Here is a 22,200-nt window from a genome sequence, read left to right on the forward strand (position 1 = left end):
TTGCTGATTTTAAAGTCATTTGATGTTTTGCCTTATTCTGAGATGTCATCTTGCTCTTTTTTCACCTCAATCCAATCATGGCTTAACAAAGATGAGGCATGTGAAATAGTCTTGGGCAACTCCAAATGCTTCATACCTGCTTTTGAATCCTCCATCTTCGAAGCCAACTCAGGTTCCAACCTTGTGGGGGCCCCTGATTGCAAGCCACAAATTTGAGATACAAACCTAGATATTGCCACATGCTTGGAGAACATAACCTGATCATTTGTAGTAGACTCATTCATAAGAGAAGGGGGAAGAGTAATATTTAGAGATTCATTTGATACCTCCTCATGTAGGGCCACAACACAATGATGAAGCTTTGCACCTATCCACCAAGTGGGTTTGACTTGTGTTGATTGTTTATCCAAATCGAACCCAATCCTTTTGTGGTAATGGGAGGTATGATGTCTAGTAGAGAAGCATTTCTTGCATTTGGAGGCAATCTTTTCATAGTTCATTTATTGTCTCCAATTTCTGCTACTCACGTTAAGCAAGATTTTGGCAAGAATCCGTTTGGTTAAATCCATTTCCACAAGGATATGAACTTAAGTGGAATAGTGGAAGTTGATAGTCTCAATGGATGCTTTATGATGCTTCCCAAGCTCGTTGCTCATGAGAGACTAGAGGAGAATGAATTTGTTTGGGGATGAAAGGATAGAAACCAAGTTTCAGGCAAAGGAAATCACCCTTAAAGACCAAAGGTCCAGTATTCAACACAAGCTCCATATTGTAGAGAAATTCTAATTCAAGGATGAAGAAACCCTAGATACAAGGCTAGATGTAGATTTCATCTTCCATCAACTTTTTCCACCATTCTAGAGTCCATGCATGTCACTCACACAACTTGGGCCATATTTTTGAGAAATTGAATATGAGTGCATGTTCTTGTAGATACACTTACAATTGATAATCTCCTCTTCCATGCATATTTTAGGAATGCGTGGAGAGGGTTGAAAAGGTGGGAAGGGCATGCCAAGTGGAGCCTGTGATCCTTGAACCCCATTCGAAACACTTGTAGTCATATTGAAGGAGAAGTTGGTTTTTTGGGGAGACGGTAGGGGGAATTTGTTGGATGATATTTGGGGAGTATCCTATCTAATCCAGTGGCTTTTGAGTCCTAAGTTGCATGCTAAACCCTATTTGGATTCTTTGACAACCACTAATAATTCCTTGTGAGGTGAAAAAACCTCTTTGTAGTTGTGAGCAGGTATATCATTTGAGTGCATAGTATTCTCAAAAGTTGACATAAGCCTATAGCCCTCAAAACTTTTTGTTGGAACACCCATATTAGTGCTGTATATGTGCTTGTCCATGGAAGATTCTATGTTTAATGCCTTGCATTTTCCATTTGAGATTATGAATGCTACATTTAGCCACAACCTAGACACAATCGGTTGCTCAAATATGAGATTTGTTAGCTTCTACTTGTGGATTTAGGGTTTGGGAGGTGTTGAGTGCTAAAGTTGCGAAGACTAGAAGGCATAGTAGCCTGATATTTTTAATCATTGACAATGTATAATGTTTAATAACTTAAATCATATAAAGAACAAAGATGCACACATTTTTAAATCATAAAATCTAGAAGAGTTCTAACTTAAGGTTTAAGATATATTTATGAGTTATTAATGGTGAGAGTCATTCTACAATGGCAGCAAAGGGTGGAGTGTAATGGTGTGAGTGTGTTAATGTTAACAAAAACTCTTATCTTGTAGCTTAAATTTGACAACCATTTACATGTCAAAATATTTATATTAATTATAAACATAATATTTTCAAAATAAACACCACATAAAAACAAAGATATGACCTCATCAAAATTAATTTTATTATATATATATAAGATATTTAAAAATAATTTATCGACTATTTTATAATTACAATGTATAGCAAATATTTTTTGTAAAATTATTAGTGGAAAATAATAATTCGTTAAAAATAATATTTTATTATTTTTTCAATGATGATAAGAAGTCTAAAATTTAATAATAAAAAATAAGATGTAAATATCAAATTTTAGAAATTAGAATAAAAAGTTGTGTTATTAAAAAAGATAAACAATATTGATACAATAAAATTTAAATGTTTTTGTATGTAGTAAGTAAAATTTAAAGTAAAATAAAATAATATTAATGAAACAAAATTGTTTCAATTGATATCTCTCAGCGTTGCTTTAGATATATGTATTTAAGATATCTATACTAGTTATTTTATTGAATATGCTACAAACTTAGTTTAGGTTCTTACTTTTAAACAAGATTTTGATGGTTAAAATTATTTCTACATGTTAAAAATAGTACTTAATTTAATTTTTGTTTTTTTATAATAGTTTATTATAAGAGTCTTTTAACATTTAATGTTAGTATAATCTAAAATTAAATATATTTTAATGCAGCAAATGAAGGTTGTATTTGTGCCCACATACATATAATCAAAATACAAACACATAAATTAGTGATTACAAAAGGGCATTAAAAAAATGCCACTGATATTGTGTCTACACACAACACAAAACCCTTACAATCAGCAGAGGAACCAAAAAATTCAACTGCCCCCACCCTAGTGAACCCCTATAACGATCCGGAAGTAGAAATAACAGAAGTAACGGAAATTTGAAAATTTCTTTCATGGGAGCAAAAAGGGACAGCAAAGAGTACTCGAAGAGCTTAGTCTATATCAATTGTAATATTAATTTTTTTTTAAAGATATATACTATTTTGCATTTTAAGTTTGCATTTTCGACAAATGTTATTTATTATTCTTCTAGAATTCAGGTTAATATTTAAAAATTAAATTAATTAATTTTATGTTCAGGTTTAACTTCCTAAATTTAGATGATTAAATTATTCAATTCTAACATTTTTTATAATATTTTAACAATTGACACTGATTATATTTTTAATTTAATTAAAAAAATTATTTAATTCAAATTTTATGCTCCTTCATAGTAAAGTTTAATATTTGTTTATAATTTAATTTCTTATATTTGTTATTTGGAAAATAATAAAAAATGATAATAGTAAAATTTTTATTCACAAACATTAATATATTTGATAAATATTTAGTATTTATAACCATAATTTGATTATAATTAAATAGTGAGATATATAGTGATCCTTTGCTAAGAAAGAACACAAACAAACAATCAACAAAATAAGAAGGTGAGCATACACTAGACAAGATGCTAGCCAACAAGTTTTCAAATGTAGAAACCATATAAATCCAAACCACAAAGGGCATTTGCTAACCAACCACAAACTCTCCTAGCCAACCAAATAGAGTGCCCCTTCTTAAGTGAGATATTAGAATCATTTGACTAAAAGCCTTTTGCCTAGACGAAGGCTTCTATTGGGAAACTATTATTAAAGTAATATTGTAATATTTAGGTTATAATGGTCATTTAGGTCGTTTAGTTAATTTTTAGTAACTTTCTATTCTGTAAGTTTTAGTTAGTATTTAGAATCTTTCTATTATCTTTAGTTCTCGATCATTTCTGTTATGGAAAGATCTTCTGTAGTTGCTTATATAAGGAGTATTCCTCTCCTTGGTTAATAACAACAATCAATTATTATTTCTGTGTAGGGGAAAAAGTGACACTAAGCAAACATGCCCTAATCTCACTTTCAATCACACACTTGTGGAATACGAAAGAGCCTAGAGGTATCACACAATTGGCTACTTCTTTTTGTGGAAGAGAGAGCCACGGGCTACCTATTAGGATTTCTATTCCTTTTTTGCAAATGATAGATAAAATGATGCAAGTTCAACTATTAACCCTAAAGTGTAAGTATGAACTAGTAACAAGATTGCAGAATTGAGATTAAACAATGGAAAGCTGTAAACACAAGGACAAGATAAGAATGCAGATGTGTACCCAGAGTTAAAATCTGAGTGAAAATGTTCGGGACAGGGGCGCGGGCGCCACTGTCCTAATTCTGCTCCTGAAACTGCTCCTCAAATTGCTGTTTTGCAACTTGAAAAGCTGTCGGAAATGCTGAAACTTGCTGTCTGACAGAAGGACCAGGGCGCCCAGCGCCCCTGTCCCAGGGACCAGGGCCAGGGGGCCCAGCGCCCCTGTCCTGGCAGGACCAGGGCGCCCCACGCCCCTGTCCTAGCTTTCTGGGCTGGAATTTGGTGTGAAGTTCAGTCTCCGTCTGCTTCCGTCGGATCTGCAACTTGCGGCGTCGTCCGAATCCCGAAACCTGCACTTATATCTGAAAAGGTATGGTGGGCGGCTATATAGGGTTTTGCCTTAGTCAAACCCCCGCTTTGGTGATTTCCACCTCCACGAATAGCCAAGTTGTATTGTAAAAGTAGTGTGTGTGCAGACCTTGTGTGTGTGCAAGATCCTAAAATGCAAGTAAGCAAACTAGAGCAACCTAGAAAGTAAACCCTAATTGCTTGCAAATGATAATATAAATGCTCCAAATCAAGATTCAAAGTGATCTAAAGCATGAATACAAATGATATGATGAAGCTTATGCAAAGACATGAAAACAACATGAAATCATACCCAACCCCAAGGGAGGGGTACAAGCCAATCTTCAGTCGGTGATCCCTTATTGTTCTTCAATGTCTTCAAAGCCCTAAATGGATGAATGAAATTGATGGATGCTTGATGGATGGATGTTGAATGTTGTTGAAGTCTTCGAAGATCTGCTCTTTCGCTGCATAGAAGGCCCTTGAAACCAAAATTCGGATCCTTTCAAATGAAGAAAGAGAGCTCTTATATATGAAACCCTAGGTCTTAATTTCAACTTTTGGCCGACCTAGAGATTGAATCTCCCGCCAATTTCTTGGGGTTAAGCTTTATTTTATGATTGGATCGCGCTCCTAAAATTTCGGGAAAAATGTCTGGGACCGTGTGCACTCCGGGCGCCATGGTCCTGACAACTTTTCACCAAATTTTCAGGGCCGTCAGATATGATGATTTTAGAGAGAATCCCGAAGTTACAGGCGATTTCGAGATGTTTTGACCCCTGAAATCAAGCCCCCAAGTTCAAAATAGGACCTAATTAGGGTTTTTGATTAAATGATGTATTGGAAGAATAAAATGAAAGGGGCATACTTTAATGAAAAGGGCCCAACTTTATGATATGGGAGATGATAAAATAGAACCTTAGACCTAATTAATTTAATTAATTAAGTGCTAAAGGGGAAATGTAATGCAAAATGCAAAATGCGCCAAGGCGGGTGCTAAACCAAGTGTGAAATTGTACCACTTAGCAAGTGCGTACGATTTACGACGCTACAATTTCATAGTACTAAAGCATAGGCTCTTTTTTGGCGATTTTTTTTTTAAACTCGTGGTTCATTTACCTAGAAATTTCAAGTAAATTGCTAGAAGTTTTTTGATTGGTTTTTTTAAAACAAAAATTGCAGGTTTTTTTTGTCGAATTTTTTATAGAATAAAATTTGTGTTTTTTCTGCTAGAGATCAAGGGTTTCTAACAGCGAAGTTTTTGATAAAAATCGTGATTTTTTGGTTTGTGTTTTCTGATAATTTCTGCTTGTGACAGGTCGTTTTTCTTTTTGCAGTGGCTGCAACAAATTTTTCTATGTGCAGGGTTAAGTAGATGTTTTTTTGACGATCTTTGGACAAAATTGTGGCTTTCGCAAATTTTTTTGATGATTTTTTATAAAATCATGGTTGTTTTGCTGTTTGTTTTTGCAAATTTTATGATTTTAATCAAACTTGGGTTTGCTTCAGAAAGAGTTTTTTTCATGAGTTTTTCATCAAAATTGTGGGTATCAAATTTTCGTAGTGTTTTGGGGTCGTGCCTAGAGTTTCTAGGACAAATGACGTTTCTGCAAAAGTACTATGTTTTTGCACAATTTTTTTACAAAATTGTGGGTGTTGTTTTTTTCCAATGTACTATGTGTTTGCACAATTTTTTACAAAATTGTGGGTGTTGTTGTTTTTCTCCAAAACAATGGGGGGTTTTTGACTTGGTTTTTTTGACGATTTTTGGCAGAATCTTGAATTTTTAGAAAATCGTGCATATTCAGAATTTTGCATGATTTAAAAACAACAAATCGTGGGTTTCAGTTTTTTTTTCTAATTTTTTATCAACAAAAATTGAAGATATTTGAGAAGCTATACTTTTATCTTGTTTTTTGTGTCTCTAGACAAGAGGGTGTCCCTATTGTGGTAAACTTGCTCATATGAAGAAGTTCTGCAGAAAGTGGTTGGTTGACCAAAATCCAACTAGGGAGGGTCTCACCCAGAGTTCCAGGACTTGCAGCATTTTGTAACGTTGTTTTTAAAAAAAAATTGCATCCAAAAACCCTAAAATGTCCCTAAAAGTATCATTTCACCGCACCCCTTCTATCATTGGGTTTTTCTCACATCTAACACCTTGTGCAACTTATCATTGCTACCCCTAAAATCCTTTAGCATCTCCACTCCCAAACCCCCACTAGTTTGTGGGACCTACCTTAGATGCATTTGACAATATTTAAATATCTAAGTGTGCTATTTTGTTCAACTATAATTTGCATTTATGATTATGTGATTGATGTATACTTGTGTATGTGATCAAATTAGCTTCTACTTGATGATGTTATTGTGTCTTTAAGGTTTATTTAATGAAGGGTGCATGAAACAAGTTTTAAATCCTTAAAAATCTCTAAATTTCTTGGGTTTTCACTTGCCGAGTCTTGGTCGAGTCTGCGCTGAGTTTTTTTGCAGATTCTCGAGTCAAGTCACCCTCGCGGAGTCCGAGTCTCGTTTCTATGGATAGTACCATTGTTGCAGCCTTATTCATGTTTCCCCACATGATGAATCTCGCTAAACCTCCAAAATCCATAATGGTTGGGAATGCATGCATCGAGACTGTGTGCATGTGAATCAAGTCATGTATTATCAATCTCAGGAAAATTTAAACATCGAATATCTCTGCTTGATATCTTCTGCTAGTATTTTTTTAAATGAGTAGATTTCTCCTTGCGCATAATGATAGGTGGCCATCAGATCTAAGCTATAGTTGAGGACTCAATGGCATAGATTGTGAAGCTCCACCATAATATAACAAAAGGAACTGTGCAGGACTCGATGCGTAGACCTGTGGAAGCACTCCTTTCAAGCTTCTTCATGTAATGGGTTGCTTTTATAGGCACATACAGAAGAGTCAAAAAAAAGGAAAACTATCGTAGCCATATATACCCCTTCTTCGACCTTGTCTCCATAGGACAAGAACTCATTAATGATACTATAAACTGCAGTTACCATGTCTCTACCTTCCCCTTCATCTTTTATCATGGCATCTGGCTGCGGAATTTCAGTGAACCACACATTGATGGCACAAAACAAGAAGAAGCATGAAAACATTCAAGAGCAAATAAAAGGAAGGGTTGCTAAGATTTATGAGCCTGGAGAGATTCATGTAAATGCCTGCTTAGTCTGGAAAGACATAGTATTCAAACAGAAAACTGTAGCTATACTTATGCAGATATAAAACTCAAAAAAAAAAAAAAAAACTCGCAAAACTGATATACTCTGATTCACTGTTCTACGCTGATCTTCACCTACTCTTATCCTATGGAGCATTACACCTCACAGGCTCTCATCTTCCCAGGCCCTCCTCTGAGGGTGTGAAGAACAGACCTGCTTTGATACGATATTGGGAATTTAGGTAGAGGGAGGATCTACTTTCTAATTATATGAGTTGTTCTAAGTTCTAACAACTCATATTCCTACAATCAATTGTACAACTAATTATATGATTCTACACACTTGATATTCTAATACCAACAAACTTATCACAAATAACAAACCCATGTAAGCACCGATCAAGAAAAAAACAAACCCATGTAAGCATTAACTCCTAATTGGCAATGCAAGGGATGGCAAGTCCTAAATTGAATCTTGGCATTCTTAGCAAAGGAAGAAGCTTTCAAAAACATTTCTAAGAGATCACTTCAAGACATTGTTTACAGGAAGCTAATAAGATTGAAGTTTGCCATACCAGTCGTGTGCTGAAGCAAAGATTCTTTTCAAGCATGTCAATAAATGTGTTGACTGTCATGCCCCGCCTGAGTTCTGGATCGCAGCATTAAATATTGAAACCTAAGCATTAAAATAAAATAATAAGAAGGCCGACCTAAGTTAGAGTCTTTTAATTACCAGCGAGTAGATACAACCAGGTCGATCTGAATAACCTAAGCAAGGGAATAAACTAGGGCTGACTTAAATGAAGAACAATTAATTGAGGGCGACCTGATGAGACCAAGCCACAAATTTTTTAAAATAGCTAATTATCTTGGCCAACTCCCTAGGATTGAGCGCCCTCCTTTGGGCATGGAAACAATAAAATAAAATAAGATTTATATGCCCTCTTATCTCACCTACTTGAAGGGATGTGACTGTTTAGTGAAGGGGTGTTTTGATTGGTATAAATAAGAAATCATTTGGAGGACATTAAGCAGGCAATTCATTGAATATTCACAGCAGATCTGAAGCAGATCTAAGGTGAATGTTTGAGAGAGCAAGGCGGAAAGCAAACGAAGGAGAAAGAAAGATTCAAATCTGCAGAAAGGGAAGCCATCAAATCAGACAATAACCACACACCAGTGATCAGATTAGATCAAGTTGATATTAAATTACAGGCAATAGCATCATTATTCAGTTGAGATATGCATGGATAAATATATATGTTTGATATGTATGCCTGGTATATGTGTCACTATAATGCCCAATCCTCTACATATTAATTACTGATAACATAATATCATGAATAATAACATGGAGTTCTAAATAGTGACAATTGATCATGGTAGGGTAAGGAAGGCAATGCAAGGAGGCGGAATGGCCGTGGATCCCTCACTAGGCACACCACCTCATCTGGATGGCAGAAAGGCCACATGAGGCCAAGAGGGACATAGTTTCCGCTCTTGGGCCTAGGGTAGACGGTCATTTTAGGGCACCCTATTGCAGTTCCCCTTACAACCCCTATACTGATTAATTGTTGGGATAAACTCAAGCAACCTTCAATCATAAGAGGGTGAGAAGGATGGCATGATGAAGGGGTGGCTATGGAGGCCTCACTAGGTACACCACCTCATGGGGATGGCAATAGGCCACATGAGGCCAAGGGGGACAAGGTATCCGCTCTTGGGCCTAGGGTAGGGGATATTTTAGGCACCTTATCATGTCTCTTTATCTCATCCCCCATTATGGTTGAACCCCACATGATAGTTTAGATTTGTTATGTGTTATGAATATATGTTTTCTTTAAACCTAGTAAGGGATTTATCTCATGGACTATATCTTCAATGTTATCTAACTTTGCAGGTTTCGAAAACAGACTTATCTTATTCTTGGGTGAGAATTATAGCCCTAACTATTTATATTCTTTGTATCATTTGGATTTGTGAATATAGGGCAAAATATAAGGTAATCCTGAAAGGGGACATTACAGTGACATGGTCTGGGAGCCCTCATTATGAGAATCTCATGCCAAGTTAAAATTATATGCTTTGTTATTTAGTCCTCATTATAATTTCCTACCTTAACAACCTTTATTGGGAAGGATGGCAGAACAAAGGCCACACTGTCGTATCAATTCTGTCTTTCCAATGTATGGCTTACAGATGCTGGTCAATTTGCCAGTTAGCTCAGAAAGATTGTATGCAATATTTAGGGAAGGGACCCATATCAAGTTTCTGGCTCACAAAATGCCATCAGCCATTTTCAATCCTTAGATGGTTCGTGTCATTTCTTGTCATAAATAATGGTGTAATAAGTTTCTGACAAGTCAAGGTCAAACAGCAAAAATAAGCATCTCAGAGATTTGAGTGATGCTGTCGAAACTCCTTATGGTCACTGATGTAAATGCAATTTTTTTTGTTGGGCGCCTGTCATGTTCTCCATGCATTTTGAGGCCAACAAGGAAACAATTGTAGTGTGTCAGTGCCGCTGCTGTTAAACCTTTAAGTGGCTAAAGTATGTAATATAGTTTGTCTGCTTTATAATCTTTTTGTTTTGTTTACTATTTGCAAGGCATTCATCATTATTCTGCTGTTGGCTGTTCATTTGGATTGTAATTAGACTGTGCAGTTTTGAATATGCTTTCACTTATTCTTGAGTGATTGAAATTTACTCGTACAACTGTCGTTGGCATTTATTTTCATATGAGTAGGGTTTCTGTCAAAAGACTGGGAAATATATATACAACTTATTGAGACTCTTAAACATTGGGAGTTCTGTGCTTGCAGATGGGTGCAGAAAATGCCGAGCAATTTTGTAGGGCATTCCAAAAAGTTCACGAACAACTTGTATGATTTGTTGTCCTGTAATGAACAGTTGAATAGGCGTCCATGTATTGTTGTACATTGTTGTCTTCATATTTATAGGGTATGGATTTATTTTATGAAGTGCTTTCATCGTGTTTCATTTCTCAGGTGTATAGAGCTCTCCCTCTTGATGCAATTAGACGGATCACAGCACACTTGGAGTCAAATTCAAGTTGATGACATGGGAAGCATTTTCTTATTTTATTTGCCTGAAGCAGATGCATGTTATTGAAGGGAATGCATTCTAAATGAATACACATACAGAATTAGATAAAAACATTTGTGAATTCACAACGTCTCTCTAAATTTTTAGAAATTGTAAAATGGCAATGGTCTTTCCTTTGCTTTCGTTCTACCATCTGACCTTGCCATTCATCTTGTAATCTTCCCATATTCAATGCGATAGTCAGTTTATACATTCGAACTGTTTAATCAATCTACTGGAATCATAAGGATGCGAAATATTGTGAATGGAGCGCAATTTTTTTTGTAATTGAAAAAATATTGAATGTTAGAAGTCTTAGCAGTCTTTCTGAATATGATTCGAAGCTTTCCTAGATTCTTGTTAAGAATAAATTGGTTGCTCATTATCTGGAATAGAAATTAAAACTTTGGGTTGCCAAGTCTGTTTTTGATATTCTACATATTTATTTCTTTCTTCCATCTCCCTTAATAATTTATATTTGACCCGAGATGCTAAATTTAATATAAAATGAAAAAAAATTAATAAAAGCAATAACACATGTATAAACTGTACGTGTGCGTGTATGTGTGGCACGTAAAGGTGCTCTTTCCACTGCTTGAATCCTTCGCTAAACTGACAACTATGGTCTCACTTGAGCTGTTTGTTCCTCCTTGCATATGACCCTGACGCAATGCTAGTTATTTTTCCCAAAACTACCGTGGGAGACCTTTGTTTTGAGCCTTCTATTAAGCCATTTTGAATAATTGTTTGTTGAGGGATATGAAGATATGCCGTTGGTGTAGAAACCATGGAAGAAGAGAAAGTTATCTCGATTAATAATTAAATCCACGGAATGAGACAGATAATTAGAATAGAAGATTTCACTTGTAGGAGAGCTTGTGAAAGCAGGCAAACAAGAATGTTATTGCTATTCAATGTTGTGGTTAGATCGTAGGGGGTCACAAAAATATACAACTTACGCACTTCCATTCCAACCATTCCAATAGGGATTGAAAGTTATTTTTTTAGACTAATGCCATGCTTCCTGAATTACATTTTGATCCTACTTCTATTAAATTGCCACAGGTCCATCTTCAAAGTTCAATATGAAAAATTTCTTATTGTAGAAAAGCATAATTCTGAACAGTGATTTGCAGAGTCAAATCTGTTCAGAGACATGTCATGCTTAAAACTACAGGCGCAAATGACATAGCAAATACAAAAAGTAAAAAAGAAATGGGTACATGTAAACATGTCAAATATAATTGGCAGTATAGGTGGTAACAAATGTTTGTACACGAGCTACCTTCTTGGTCTTTCTGTTTTATTTTTCCAAAAAACAATCATCCAAGCTAGAAAAAAATAACAATTTCAACAGAGAATATATAATAATCAGAGCATATATACCATAAATAATTGCTATCATTCCAAATTTTTAAAATAATGCTGTGAAATAGTAGTCGATATTGTTTTTTTTTGTTGAAGTCATTTTAAGGCAACTTAATTCACAATGAAAATCACTATAGTTATTTGTCTGTTGGTTGAGAATTTTGTAATTAGGGGATGATTACTAAATGTACTTTTCAGCCACAGTGATGCCATTAAATCTCTCCTCGTAAAGTGGAGGTTGCATTCCTATTGCAATCTAATAATTATATCTATCTAACTTTTATTTCCTATACTAATTTCAAGGGTGTTACAATCACTTTATTCTCTTTTTCCAGATTAAGTGTTCATCCAACTCTCTTTTTTCAGAGTGGATTATCTTCCTTAACAACAAAACATAAATTACAAGGGACTTAGCCTTTCATAACTGATATAACTTTCAGCCAAATAAAAGAACGACTTAAAGATGTACCAATGAATCTATATTAACTAAGAAACCTTTGCAAGCCCAAAGTCTTATATCGTCTCTCTAACTGATTCTTAAAAAAAAAACTTGTCATATGTATGTAGCCCAAAGTCTTTCCTATATATTACAATCTTCTCTAGTCTAAATAGATAACTTGATGTAGGACAAAGTCTCCACATTATTATTTTTTGATCAGTAATTGATACTTTCTATTGATACCGAAATTAGCTTACAAAAGATATATTGAACGAGAGTATTTTCAAGCAATCTATCGAAACAAAAAAAATCCCTATTATCAAAATATTCCCAACCCAACAACTCTCCAGTTGAAACACTTCGATAAAAGTGTACAAATGATTACAAAAAATGCAGAAAACCAACCCCTACCCATTGGTCAGTGCTAATTCCTTGCCTTTGTCTCTCGTGTCAATCTCCTCCCTTGGGTCTATGGATTCATCCAAATCATCATGGTCTTCGGGAGGGAATCCTATCCACAAAGTTCGTTGCGTTGTCTTCTTCCTGGAGCCTCTTGGACGTCCTCTCTTCCTCCTTGAGGAGGAACCCAATCCTGAATCTTCATATGTCGACTTGCATTCCTTCGACCCCCATTTTGCCAACTCCCTGCGTATTTCTTGTCTTTCCCATGCACGAAGGTATTCCTCCACTCTATGCAAGCCATTTTGTGTAGCCGCTCGTCAAACTTCTTTGTTGCTATCCACACTCCATAAGAGATATGTTCGTAGTGGTGGATGGAAATAATTCGAGTGTAACCAAACTCCATTCGGGTAGACAAACCTAGTCCCATCTCTTGACATATTAAAAAAAATCTCTAGCTGTCCACGCCATTCCTCCTTAATGCTATTCATGATGAGCCATCTCACCGTCTGCACCCCCTTCAACTCAAAGCACTACGTTGTGAACATGGAGGCGATATTCACATTCAATCGATACTTGAATTGGGCCTTCAAGTACTACTCGAGCACCAACTTGATTCGAGTAAAAAACTCACTATCTTCAAAGCGAAAGATATTTGATAGTCTTTCGTTGGAGATTTGGCCCCAAAAGGCCACCATAGGTCTCACTGCTCGCAATGAGAAATTGGGTTCCATCGCAGCTCTGTCGAAGCACCTCACACCTGGTTTCTCCATCACCCCCATCGACTCTTCCTAGAGCTCTACCGAAGTGCAATAGAAGCTTCAAGCAAACATAAAGTTTTATCTACCTCCTTGTAAATGTTGAAGTTGAGTCTAGGGTGGTGAGAATGTGGGGGCGTGCCAACATAAATGTGAGCGGTACGTGCAAACCGTCAACCGTAGAACCATCCAACTCCCAACGTTGCCCAACTCGAGGTAGACCTGAGAAGATATGCTTTGAAGGTCATAGGTGAGCTTGCTTCTGCCACCTGACCCCTATACTGCCGTCACATTCTGGCTGCGGATTGCTTCATGAACTTCATCCTCCGTTTCATCGGCCAACGGATACAATTTCACCTAACTATCTCACAGGTTGATTTCAAATGATCCACTAATGGTACACTTCAAAAATTGTGTCTCCAACTTGGAGCGCCAACGATTCATTCGTACTCCTATCTGCCTCCACATTTTGTTCCCTTCTTACATGTGTGACCTTAAAGTCTTGGAAAGATGCTAGTCTTTCTCTTATATCCTTTATCTCCTGATCAATTTTCCAATACCGTGATCCCCCACAAACTATGGCCTTGATGATAATTTGGGAGTTCGCCTCAAGGTGTAACTTTGTCACCTCGATTCTTTTTGCCAATTGGATAGCCATAGAGGCGACCTGCACTTCTGCTTCATTGTTCGTTCCTTGTGATAACCTTTGTTTGCCTTTGGCTATCACACAACTTTGGGCATTTCTTGCCACACACCCTGCTCCAGAGGGGCTTGGGTTTCCTTTCGCCACACCATCAAAGTTAATCTTAATCCATCCTGGTTCAGGTGGAGTCCAACCTGCGGCATTCTCTCTGATCTGGCTCGGGTTAACCAGAGTAGACCCATTAACGGGTGAGAATCGAAAAAGAGGCCAATTCGCTTGCATTTTGCTATCCCATATATTATACGAATTCTTACACAAATTCACAGTCCTAGCTGCTGAATTGACTAGTTCTGAAATGGCTATTTCGATTTTGCTCCACAATTGTAAATTATTTTCCTCTTTATCCTGGAAAATGCGTCTGTTATGCTCCTTTCAAATTTCCCACAAAACAGTTGATGGGATAATACTCCATAGGCTAGAATAAATAGATTTTTGCTTACTGATCTCCCAGCTTTGAAGCCATGGTTTTAGGTTTGCTAGGAATGGGATATACTGCTCCATTCTTTGAGATACTTTCTCCCAAAACTCTCTCGAACTCGGGCAATGTAGAAGGAGGTGGTTTAGAGTTTCTTCCTTTGTTCTAGCACAACCTCGTTGGCCATTCTTTAGCATCAAAATCCCAGTCCAAAATGCTATATCCCACCTTAACTAAATATTGACCACTCTTTGCTCCACACCATATGGTCGTGTCCTCCTTATTAGATAGTTTGATTGGTCTGTTGTCCAGCATAATTTTCATTCTATTCTCCAGCTCTGTGGGTAAATTGAGATCAACCACACTTCGCCATCTCTAGTACTCCACTCCATGAACTACTTCTTTTACTACATAGTCTTCCACTTTCTCTCGACCCTTGATCTAATGTTAGTCCAAGAATCATCATCATTTAAAGTAGGATGACCATTCAACGAGTCTGTCCAAAAATTAGCTTTCCTGCTTGGTGTAGGAGCACCTAGTTTTACCTAGTTTTATTGATGCATTTTCCAAATTTTGGAGTGATTGATCATGTTTGGGATCAATGAATGAATAATGGACTGTTGATAGATCCACAAGTGTGTTTTGGAGTTATTTGAAGGGTGGTTGTCACCAAAGTTTGCTTGTTTTCTCAGTTTTGGCCAATGTGCCCTTGTAAGCCAAAAATGGCATTATTTTGCATTATAGTGTAAAAATCTTTGTAAGGCCTAATTAAGCATTTGGTCATGTTAGTTTGATGTTAGGAAACCATCCTAGGGGGTTTATAGTGAATAGAAATGCATAAGTTGAAAAAATGCAAAATGAAGCAAAAGTTGTCATTGTTGCTTGACAACTTTTTGCAACTTTTTGAGCAACTTTTAAAAATTGATCAAATCGGTTGTTAGGAAACCGATGGGAGGTTGGTTATGAGCAAGGAGGCATATAAAATGCTTTTGCAATGATTGTGAAGGGGTTGGAAGTTTCATGATCAGATTTGGAATAAAAATTGAAAGCCATTTCTAGGTTTTTGTTTAAGATTTGTAAATTTGGCTATAGCAGTCTGTACCAGATGATCTGATCTTGGTACTGTCCTTTCGTGGTGGTTTAATATAGGTCGTTGTGTTGCTCAGGAAGTGATTTGATTCTTTCTTAGTGCAGGTTTAGTGTTTGATTACAAATTGTCTTCTTTTGCACTACTCTTGGTTTGAGCAAGGGTCTAAGATCCTAGGCATGGTTCCAACTTGAAATCCCATTGTGTTTATCCAATGGCCTTTGGGATTCAAGTCATGGAGCCTCTATATAGTGTACATATTCTTTGTAATGTCCTGGAGGTTGTTTGGAAGCCATTTGCCATCATATCCTAGGCGAGCTCTACCATAGCCTGACTAAGGATATGACTGTCATTTTTGTTATTGCTTGCAAGGAAGATAAAAGGTGGATGTGCCAAGTGGTTGGCATGAAAGCAAGAAGCCTAATGGAGTCTCAGTAGAAGTAGGGAGGTATGACAGGGTGTAGAAACCAATAAAACCTATTGGAGAAGACTATTAACTCTCAAACCTTCAAAAAAGAGCCATTTTTGGGGCATGTACCTGTACGGACGTACTAGACAACCTACCCTATTGAATCTAAAAGTTTGTCCAAAAGGGTATGCAGATCACTAAAGCTTTTGGGAGGTCTTTTGGAAGTTTTCTAAGCAATTGGACAAAAACCGTGAAGGTAGGGCTAATAGGGGCTGTAGGGCTACTAGGCCTAGAAAATAGGAGTAAGAGAAAGCGATGGGAAAATGGAGAGAAACCAATCAAAGAACCACATGAATGGAGTTGAAACACCTTTTCTACACCCTCTGAGACCCCTGCAAGTGTATGTTGGAGATTCGACAACTTGAAGGTTGGATTTACTCTAGTGAACCCCAACTATGCTTGTGAGTAATAGGAGTAAACAAGTTGATAGGGAGCACTCCAAAGGAGCTCAGTAGTTTGACTTGAAATTGGACAAGAGCAGGGTGTGAACAAGGATGGAAGCCCACTAAAACATCTGTAACCTACCTATTAATCAAGGTGCAACTCTTTTGTGAGATCCTCCCCATCAAAGTGGTATCAAATCAAGTTAAGATTTGGGAAGAAACCTGTTGATGTCAGAGACTTAGTCGGTAGGTGAAAATAGCCTCAGGATGGTGACCAATGCAGAGTTAACCAAAAAGGTAGAAGACCAAGAGGAAGAGAATAGACTCCTCAGGGTAAGATTGCAACAATTGGAGAACAAACTAGGTGAAGTAGAAGACAAGACTGAGAAGGTAACTATCAAAATCAATGAAGGAAAGGGTAAAGAAGTGGTAGAAGAGGATGGCACACCTGAACTAGATCCTATTCTACCTAAAGAACCTTTCCTTAGAGCCATCAAAGCTTTAGGAGGTAAGTCCTTAGAAGGAGTGCTACTTTTTTGTGGAAAAATGGAACCAGAAGTGGTCATAGAGTGGATTGAAGGGTTGGAGAATCACTTTGAATGTGATGGAATTAGTGAAGCACAAAAGGTGAAGGTAGCCAAATCTAGATTGAGAGGAGCAACCTTGACTTGGTGGAAGTTCATCCAAAAGGAGAGGCAAAAGGAGGGTAAGAACCAAATTGCCACTTGGAAAGGAATGCAAGCCAAGGTGAGAGAGGCCTATATCCTCGAAGACCATGAAATTCAATTACACAAGAGGAGACAAAGAGAACTAGATGTGAGCAACTACACTGAAGATTTTCAGAAATTGTGTTTGAGATCTAAGGTGGAATATCCAAGAAGAGATAAGTTTGTTGTGTCCTAGTACTGTCCATAAGTGCTATCAATTGACACTCAAGGTGGAAGAGAAGAGTAAAAGGAAACAAGAGCAAAGCAATAGAGGTAGAGGTAGGGGAAGAGATGGATGCAGTGGAATATCCAAGAAGAGATAAGTTTGTTGTGTCCTAGTACTGTCCATAAGTGCTATCAATTGACACTCAAGGTGGAAGAGAAGAGTAAAAGGAAACAGGAGCAAAACAATATAGGTAGAGGTAGGGGAAGAGATGGAAGAGGTAGCTATGGTGGAAGAAGTGTAGACCAAAGATCCCAAGGGGAATCCAAGTTGGTAGAGTAGAGTGGGGATTCCAATAGCAAGAGCAGCTATAGAGGAAAGGGATCTAGCAACTCGAGTAGAGGAAGGTCTAGTGGATCAAGAAGAGGGTCTTATTTTGCCACAATGAAGTGCTACAATTGCCATCAAATCGGACACCCGACCTATAGATGTCTTGAGAAGTCTTCTTCATCCCAAGGAGATGAAAGGAGAGTAAATTACATCCAGGAAGATGCAGCAAATGTGAAGACATCAGAAGTGAGTTTAGATTCTGAGGTTGGAGAGAATCTCATGATGAGAAGAGTTTTGATCAAAGAACTGGTTAAGGAGGAACCTAGCCAAAGAAGATCCTTGTTTAGGATAAAGTGCAAGATCATGGGTAAAGTGTGTAGAGTGGTGGTGGATTCAGGTTCCACTGATAACATAGTGTCAGAAGAAGCAGTAAGCAAATTCAACCTGCAAAGAGTTCCACATAGTGATCCTTATAGGGTTACTTGGCTCAATAAGGGGCATCATGTTTTGGTGAATGAACAAACTTGGGTGGAGTTCACCATAGGAGGCTACAAAGATACAATCTTGTGTGACATCTTGCCAATGGATGCATGCCATCTACTCCTAGGTAGCCCTTGGCAATTTGATAGGAAAGTACACCATGGGGAAAATAATTCCTATACTTTTCAAAAAGATGGAGTTACCTATAAAATTTAGTCCATAAGAGATCAAGAAGAGAGCAGATCTAAGGGTTCCAATGTGCTATTAGTTGGGGAGGAGCTCATAAACACTCGCAAGGAAGGAGAAGGAGTGGGGTTTGCACTTGTTGTGAAACCAAAAGAGGAAAACAAGGCCAAGAAAGTATGTATTCCTAATGAAGTGCAACAGATACTAAATCAGTTCAAGGACATCATAAGTGATGGAACACCTGCAACCTTACCTCCTCAACGTGCCATAAGTCACCAAATTGACTTCATACCCGGAGCCTCATTGCCTAATAAGGCAACTTACAAAATGACATCGGAGCAAAATAAAGAAGTAACTAAACAAATCCAAGAACTCTTGGACAATGGTCTGATAAGGAAGAGCATCAACCCATGTGCAGTTCCCACCGTTTTGGCACCAAAGAAGGGAGATACTTGGAGACTTTGCACTGATTCAAGAGCCATCAACCAGATTACAATTAGGTATAGGTTTCCCATTCCAAGAATTGAAGATTTGATGGATTGTTTAGGGGGTGCTAAGTATTTTACCAAGATAGACCTCAAGAATGGCTACCACCAAAGCAGGATCAAGGAGGGAGATGAATGGAAGACAACATTCAAGACCACATAAGGACTTTATGAATGACTTGTTATGCCATTTGGAATCACAAATGCCCCTAGCACATTCATGAGACTCATGAATGAAGTACTCAAAGATTACATTGGTAAATTTGTTTTTGTTTATTTAGATGACATGTTGATTTTTAGTAAGTTTAAAGATGAACATCTTAAGCATATAGAGATTGTATTGAAGAAACTATGTGATGAACAACTAACTATCAATTTGGAGAAATGTGAGTTCATGAAACAAGAGTTGGTATATCTTGGGTTTGTAATCTCAAGTGGTGATTTGAAGATGGATACCTCAATGGTGGAATCCATAATCAGTTGGCCTACACCTAAAACAACAAGTGAAGTAATGAGTTTTCATGGTTTGGCACAATTTTACAGAAAGTTCATTAGAGGATTCAGTGAGATATGTGCGTCTATGCTTGATACAATCAAAGGAGGTGTAAAGACTAAGTTTCAATGGACAAAAGAGGCACAAAAAAGATTTGATCTCTTGAAGACAAATGTGGCTACTCAACCTGTCCTTGTTCTTCCAAGCTTTGACAAGCTCTTCACCATAGAATAGAATGCAAGCAATATAGCAGTTGGAGTGGTCCTAGGTCAAGATAATAGACTGGTAGCATTTTTCAGTGAAAAGCTCAATGAATCCAAGAAAAGGTATTCTTCTTATGATTTGGAGTTATATGCACTTGTACATTCACTTAGGAAGTGGAGGCATTATCTATTACCTAAGGAATTTGTGGTTTATACTGATAACCGAACTCTTAGTTTTCTCAACTCACAAGAAAAGTTGAATCATAGGCATATCAAATGGGTAGAGTATTTGCAGTCCTATACTTTTACCTTAAACATAAGAAAGGTCAATGCAATAAAGTTGTTGATACATTAAGTAGAAGGTTGTTAACAGTTCAAGAAGTGTAGCTTAAGAGCATTGGAGTGGATAGCTTCAAAGGGTTATACCAAGATGATGAAGACTTTGTTGTCATCTACAAGGTTTGTCAAGAGTTTAGAAATCATTTTCATGATGAATATGCAGATTTTACCTTACAAGATGGTCTTTTGTTTAAAGGAGGACAACTTTGTGTACCTAGAGGGTATATGAGAGAAAATTTGATGCAAGAGAAGCACAATGGTTGTTGAGTGGACATTTTGGGTTGAATAAGACTTTGGAACTTGTCCAAAGATGCAAAGGGATATCAGAAAATATGTGGAGCAATGTGTGGTTTGTCAAAAAGGCAAAGGGGACCTTTTCTAATGCTGGACTCTATCAGCCTTTACCTATCCCAAACCGGCCATGAGAATGTGTAAGTATGGACTTTGTTGTTGGTTTACCCAAGACCAAATCAGGATTTGATAGTATCTATGTTGTGGTAGATAGATTTATCAAAATGGCCCATTTCATTCCATGTAAGGTGACTCATCATGCTAGTCATATTGCTCATTTGTTTTTCAAGGAAGTCATTAGGATTCATGGCTTACCCATCAGTATAGTATCAGATAGAGATGTAAAATTCCTTGGTCATTTTTGGAAAACTTTATGGCAGAGATTGGGTACTAACTTATCTTTCAGCTCAGCCTACCATCCCCAAACAAATGGCCAAACAGAGGTGGTAAATAGGAAACTTGGAAACCTTCTCAGGTGTTTGACAAAGGAGTATGGACAAATTTGGGATCAGATCATCCATCAAGTTGAATTTGCCTACAATGACAATGTGAATAGATCAACCAGTAAGAGTCCTTTTGAAGTAGTTTATTGGCTTCATCCAAGAGGCGTGCTTGAGTTTAGAGATATTGGGAAGATGGAACAAAAGAGTGGACATGCTGTTGACATGGCTCAGTCCATGAAAGAGATTCATGAGCAGGTTAGGCAGGCTTTACTAGACAACTCTCAAAGAATCAAGGACAAAGTGGATGAAAAGAGAAGAGATGTTCAATTTTCTGTTAGTGACTTGGTCATGGTTCATTTGAGCAAAGCAAGGCTTCAGAAAGGTGTCCCTAGAAAGATTCAAATGATGAGGATTGGACCATGTAAGGTCTTAGCTAAGTATGGGCAAAATGCCTACAAACTAGATCTACTCGGAGACATGACTTTATCTCCTATTTTTAATGTTGCAGACTTGGTGCAGTACAAAGGAACACTTCTAGAGGAATTTAGTAGAGTCTTAGAGGTCTCTCAATCACTTTGAGACCTGCCTTTACCACCTACATCTATGCTACATGCCGAGAAGGTATTGGATTCAAGAATCCTCAAGAAGACTAGGCATATCGCCTATATGGAACATTTGGTCAAGTGGCAACATCTTCTAGAATCTAAGGCCACGTGGGTACCTTAAGTAGACTTTCCTACGCTTGGAATTTCCCTCTCTTTATTTCCTAAAGGAGTCACTCGACTTCTTTCTCATTGGGGGAGTATGGTGCTTCTAGTTTTATTGATGCATTTTCCAAATTTTGGAGTGATTGATCATGTTTGGGATCAATGAATGGATAATGGACTGTTGATAGGTCCACAAGTGTGTTTTGGAGTTATTTGAAGGGTGGTTGTCACCAAAGTTTGCTTGTTTTCTCAGTTTTGGCCAATGTGCCCTTGTAAGCCAAAAATGGCATTATTTTGCATTATAGTGTAAAAATATTTGTAAGGCCTAATTAAGAATTTGGTCATGTTAGTTTGATGTTAGGAAACCATCCTAGGGGGTTTATAGTGAATAGAAATGCATAAGTTGAAAAAATGCAAAATGAAGCAAAAGTTGTCATTGTTGCTTGACAACTTTTTGCAACTTTTTGAGCAACTTTTAAAAATTGATCAAATAGGTTGTTAGGAAACCGATGGGAGGTTGGTTATGAGAAAGGAGGCATATAAAATGATTTTGCAATGATTGTAAAGGGGTTGGAAGTTTCATGATCATATTTGGAATAAAAATTGAAAGCCATTTCCAGGTCTTTGTTTAAGATTTGTAAATTTGGCTATAACAGTCTGTATCAGATGATCTAATCTTGGTACTGTCCTTTCATGGTGGTTTAATATAGGTTGTTGTGTTTCTCAGGAAGTGATTTGATTCTTTCTTGGTGCAGGTTTAGTTTTTGATTACAAATTGTCTTCTTTTGCACTGCTCTCGGTCTGAGCAAGGGTCTA

General features: G+C 37.2%; 1 protein-coding gene across 2 annotated transcripts in view; it reads left to right on the plus strand.

Moving 5' to 3' along the window:
* LOC131078569 (uncharacterized) overlaps positions 1-10,870 on the plus strand; it is a 97,988-nt gene extending 87,118 nt beyond the window's left edge. The window contains exons 5-6 of one of the 2 annotated variants that reach the window (XM_058016304.2): positions 10,254-10,313; positions 10,440-10,870. In XM_058016304.2, coding sequence (XP_057872287.2) covers positions 10,254-10,313; positions 10,440-10,508 — 129 coding nt within the window. In that variant the 3' untranslated portion in view covers positions 10,509-10,870. The remainder of the gene's footprint in view (positions 1-10,253; positions 10,314-10,439) is intronic. The other variant, XM_058016305.2, reaches the window with a different exon arrangement.
* The last annotated feature ends 11,330 nt before the right edge of the window (positions 10,871-22,200 follow it).

This window comes from Cryptomeria japonica, chromosome 8, assembly GCF_030272615.1.
Source record: "Cryptomeria japonica chromosome 8, Sugi_1.0, whole genome shotgun sequence".
NCBI lineage: Eukaryota > Viridiplantae > Streptophyta > Pinopsida > Cupressales > Cupressaceae > Cryptomeria > Cryptomeria japonica.